The sequence below is a fragment of the Onychomys torridus genome, chromosome 3 (assembly GCF_903995425.1).
Source record: "Onychomys torridus chromosome 3, mOncTor1.1, whole genome shotgun sequence".
In the NCBI taxonomy this organism is placed as follows: Eukaryota; Metazoa; Chordata; class Mammalia; order Rodentia; family Cricetidae; genus Onychomys; species Onychomys torridus.
In genome coordinates, this window is record NC_050445.1 from 13,456,032 (window position 1) to 13,460,766 (window position 4,735).

Consider the following 4,735-nt stretch of genomic DNA (forward strand, 5'->3'; position numbering starts at 1 on the left):
GATTCTCGAAAATGCCTCCAGTTCTCTGGGTTTTGCATGTGAAATCCCCATTCTCTAGCTGGAGTTTCTTGTGGACTGAGCTTGGAGATAAGAAGCTTGCCCAGAACACTGGATTCTTCCTCATTAGGCCAGCTGCCTCTTTTCTTCCTTCTCCCACTTGCCAGAAGGGAGATGGAAAACCCATCTCTTGTTGCAATCTCTGCTTCCAACAAGAATCTGTGACCTTGGAAAGAGCACGGGTTTCAAATGCTTGTCTGAGCCAATAAGACTTTGAGCAGGCGCAGTACTGTTCTGTTCAGGCCCCTGGGTCTAACACGACAAGGATAGGAGACCAGAAAACCACACCTATTCTGCCAGAAGAATTGATACTGGCTGGGTGTGGTGGTGGTCGTGGGGGAGAGGGCACAGATATTAATTTCCAGATGCCTCCTCACTTTTTTGTTGTTCGCTCAGATGGGATGAGCAGTGACCAGCTCTGAAGGGCCACAAAGAGGCCAGCACCTCTGAACCCAGTCTCAGGGAGAGCAGATTTTGTGCGCATATGGGAGGAAGCAGGAGTTAGTCTTCCTGTGCCCAGGCAGGCAGAGGGGACAGACAGCTCTCTACCTTGGGCAAACTTCTCTCCACTCCAGGAGGGAACAAATTCCTCCTTTACCTCTGCTCCCCACCCCCCAACCCCCGTGGCCCGTGGGAGTGGAGTGAACAGGTGCTCACACACCCGCTTGGAAGGGCCGTTCATCACCCGCGAGTCCCGCGCCAGCAGCTGCTCAGCGGGTTCCTGGCTTGCAGGCGGCTGCAGCGCGCACCCAAGGCCCGGGGCTTCCAGCAGAGGGATGGCAGGGACAGGGCGATATGGCTGTCTGGAGACTGGGGCGCGGCCTATAGCCTGCACCATTTTTGTCCTACAGGCCGCGAGGCTAGCAGGAGCAGGACAAGGTTAGCTCTGGGCAGCACCTGGGCGGGCTAGAGCTGCGGCCCAGCCTCCGTGTCCCCCTTGTGGCAGACCCATCACATGGAGATGTCAGCCCTTTTCCACCTCCACAGCCTGGTGGGTTGCAGGGCGTGTCCCCGGGACAGGGCTGCGGTGCCTGCTAGGTGGGCGCGGCCCCAGGCTTCAGGGCGCCCACTGTGGGCAGGACCCCGGCAGCACAGCCTGAGCCTGGGAGGCCACCTAGGCAGCGGGAGGTCACCTCCCAGCACTGCCCCACAAGCCGGGCTGGGCCTGCGCTGGCTCAGTAGGTGCCCGCGGAGTCCCGCGCTGCGGCACACGTGTCCCATTGCCCTCCCCAGTCCACGCAGATAACCAGTTCCCGCACTCTGGGAAGCAGACCTGCCCCAGACGGCATCTTGGAGGAGGTCACGACCACCTTATCTTTTATTCCAGGAGCAAGCAGCTAAGCCCCTTTTTTAAGAGGCTAGCTCTCCAGGCATATTAAACTAAGTTTTTTTTGCTTGCCTTTTGTTAGGAAACTTTTAATCACACAGAATTTAGGTTCTAATCGGCCAGGCGTTTAACTGGCCCAGAGAAAAAGCTTCCGTGTTTAACACTGGCTCTGGGGGGCTGCTGGAAAACTGCCACCGAATTTAGGCTGGAGTTGAAGGTTAGCAGGATTTACCATTGTTTCCCCAGGGTGTTTAACCCTCACCGGCGCCTTTTCTTTCATTTAAGATACTTTCAAAGGAAAATTCTCGGGAACGCTTTGGCTATTTGTTTTGTTTTGTTTTTAAAAGAAATTTGTTTGAGCCTTTTAATCCAGAAATATTTCTAAAATGGGGAGGAGGGGGCATTGGGGACTGACGGCAGCCGTGTGTCAGGAAATAATAAGTATCATGCAAAAATATCACGGCGAATCGATATCCTTTATAAGTGGAAATATCTATGTTTAATTGCTTTTAAACTGTAGGGTGGAAAATACAATTATACACCATAACAAACCTGTACAGAAAAATCCTGAACAATACAAAACAAATGCTAATATTTTTTCTTCATGATTGAAATAATTGTCCCCAAATTATGATGCTGATAACCTCCCCCAAACACTGTGCTTCCTCCTCTGCAAATGCTTGAAGAGGAGAAGTTCTCACCAACCGAACACATTTAGTTCTGTCCTTAATAAACAGAAAATTGCATAGCTTTTAATATTGTTGTACATCCTCAAATGCATCTTTTAATTTCATGGTTAGCTCTTGATATTTTAAAAACTCAATTTTCAGAGATACATATATGAGTCCTAGTAATTATAAACACATTTTACTCATCTGATTTTTATAACATGCATTTTCATAATTACTGTACAACTGAAATAGACATTGAGTTATGCTGTGTGCATGTCTTTATTCAGCAATATATTCTTAGACACCTTGTTCAAACAAATTAAGTGAATTTAAAAGAAACTAGAACAGGAAAGGAAAATCCTGCCAGTAGAGAGAGAGAATCACAGTGCAATACAGACAAAGGGGAAGGAAAAGAAGCTCTCGTACGAAAAGAGATTTATTATGACATAGAAAATGTTCACAATCGTTGAAACACACTTCAGAAACTAGTAAACACCTTAGATAGAGTTGTGCCAATTACTCAGCCCGCAAGCATCTGCTTTGTCTTAATTAGAGTGGGAGGTGAATGACCACTGTTTATTTTCATTTTCCTCATTAATTATGAAAAACTGCATTTAATTCATCTTGCATAGTGAGAGATTGGCTGCGCAGATGTAAGTCATAAGGGAAGTGGCTGTCGGTGGGCAACCTGAACATGGCACCCTGCCCAAGGGGACCCCTGGGTGGCACTGCACAGTAATGCATGCCATAATTGTAATTTTTGCCATAGTCCAAGGTTTCTTCTTGCTTCAGGGAAAATATCCCATTATAGTTAATTGGGGGAGGACTTAAGGGACCTTCAAACTGAGGGCTGGCACACTCAGGGGAAGTACTTTCATAGAAGGATTCATACGCACTGCAGTAATTGTAGGGTTTCATGGACTTGGAATTATCAAGAGTCCCATGCCCTGGGGGGGTGGCCAGCTCAGGGCTGTGATAGGGTGGGTAGAATGTGGAGTAGGGTGACCTGGTGTGGTGTGCAGCCTCCCCACCCTGACCCATCAGGAAACTCCTGGCGTTGAGCTGTAAGCAGCCTGCCACCAAGTTTGTAGTTGGCTGGGAAAGACCTTTGCATAAGTTTTGGACGAACGTGAGCAGATCTGGTCTCTTGCCAATCCTCAGAATTTCAGAAAGTGCCCAGATGTAGTTTTTGGCCAGCCGTAAAGTTTCTATTTTGGACAGTTTTTGGGTTTTAGAGTAACAGGGGACCACTTTTCGCAAATTGTCCAGAGCGTCATTGAGGCCGTGCATCCGGTTCCTCTCGCGCGCATTGGCTTCCTGTCTCCTGAACTTGACCCTTTCCAGTCGTAGTTTGGTGGTCTTTTTTTTCCTGAGACCCCTCCTTCTGGGCAAGCCATTTTCATCATCTTCTTCTCTATCTTCCTCCTCCTCCTCTTTCTCGGTTTCTTCTCCAGGGGCCCGTTTAATGCTTTTTCCTCGAAGGACAACTTGTTTTGGAAAGCTCTCTGGTTTCTTAATTTGTTTCTGGTCCTCGCATTGTCTAGCAAACTTTCTGCACATCTGGGATTCGGGCATTATGACAGACTCGTCAAACGGTAGTGTTAACATGGTTCTTTAACCTGATTATTTTCTTTACCTATGACCCAATAGAGGCCTTGAAGATGCAGAGAAGTGGAGGCACAAGGCATTTTAGTGGGAAAAAAAACAACAGCAAAATTTACTAACTAATGTGGATTGACATGGGAAAGTTGCATGTAACTGGTGATTATGATGATGATGCATAAAGTAATGATGATGAAATAGTCATAAGCAATGTGCCCAGTGTTAGAATGTGTGCTCCACAGGCATGAGTTCATTCCATCACATGGTACCTGGGACTTCCCCCACAGGAAAATGAAGGAAACTATGGGTCAGAGACCTAATCTATTCTATCAGAGATGCTCAGGTTTGAAATGGGAAAATCAGAGTTTAGGCAATAGGTCTCTCTGAATACAGATCTCATTTTCCTGACTATGACACCTTACTAAGTTAATGATTAAATAACCCAGCCCGACATGAGGGCACACCTAGGAACTGAGACAGGACTGTGGGTTTACAGCTAACATGGGCTACACAGAAAGACCCTCTCCCAGTCTAATCAAACCAAGCCACATCACATTCGGTAAAATAGAAAAGAACTTAAACTTGAATCTATGTCCAGAGTCCACAAACAATGCCCCTATCAATGTGTTTAGTGAATGAACCTTGTCACTCCATGTTGTCTTTTACGTTGGTATGCACAGGTAGGCGACAGACAGTTGGGAGCAGTGATGACAATTGTCACACCAAAGCCTGGTTGCTGACAGGAGTGGAGGCTGGAATTGTTCATTGGTTCCTTCCTTCCTCTTCATTGCCATTGAAATAACAAAGTACCCAAGGTTGGCTGCTTAAAAATAAAAAGAGGTTCATTTAGTGTACTATTCCCGATGCATGCCACTAGCCCCAGCCAGGACCTTATGGTGGATGGCATCACAATGGCACGAATACATGTGGGAGGGAGAGATCATCCTGACAGATGGGAAGCCAAGAGCAAAGCTCAGAGAGCAGGCTTGCTCTCACAGCAGCTAGCTATCTGAAGAACCAGTTCAGAAGCTGTAACAGCTACTTTAATCTCACATGAGGGCTGCACACACAGTGGCCT

General features: G+C 47.2%; 1 protein-coding gene across 1 annotated transcript; it reads right to left on the reverse strand.

The window, feature by feature from the left end:
* Positions 1-1,860: 1,860 nt before the first annotated feature.
* Positions 1,861-3,670, reverse strand: Neurod6 (neuronal differentiation 6). The gene has a single exon (XM_036181762.1). It carries the CDS (start codon positions 3,661-3,663, stop codon positions 2,650-2,652), a length of 1,014 nt encoding a protein of 337 aa, XP_036037655.1. The 5' UTR covers positions 3,664-3,670; the 3' UTR covers positions 1,861-2,649.
* Between the last annotated feature and the right edge of the window lie 1,065 nt (positions 3,671-4,735).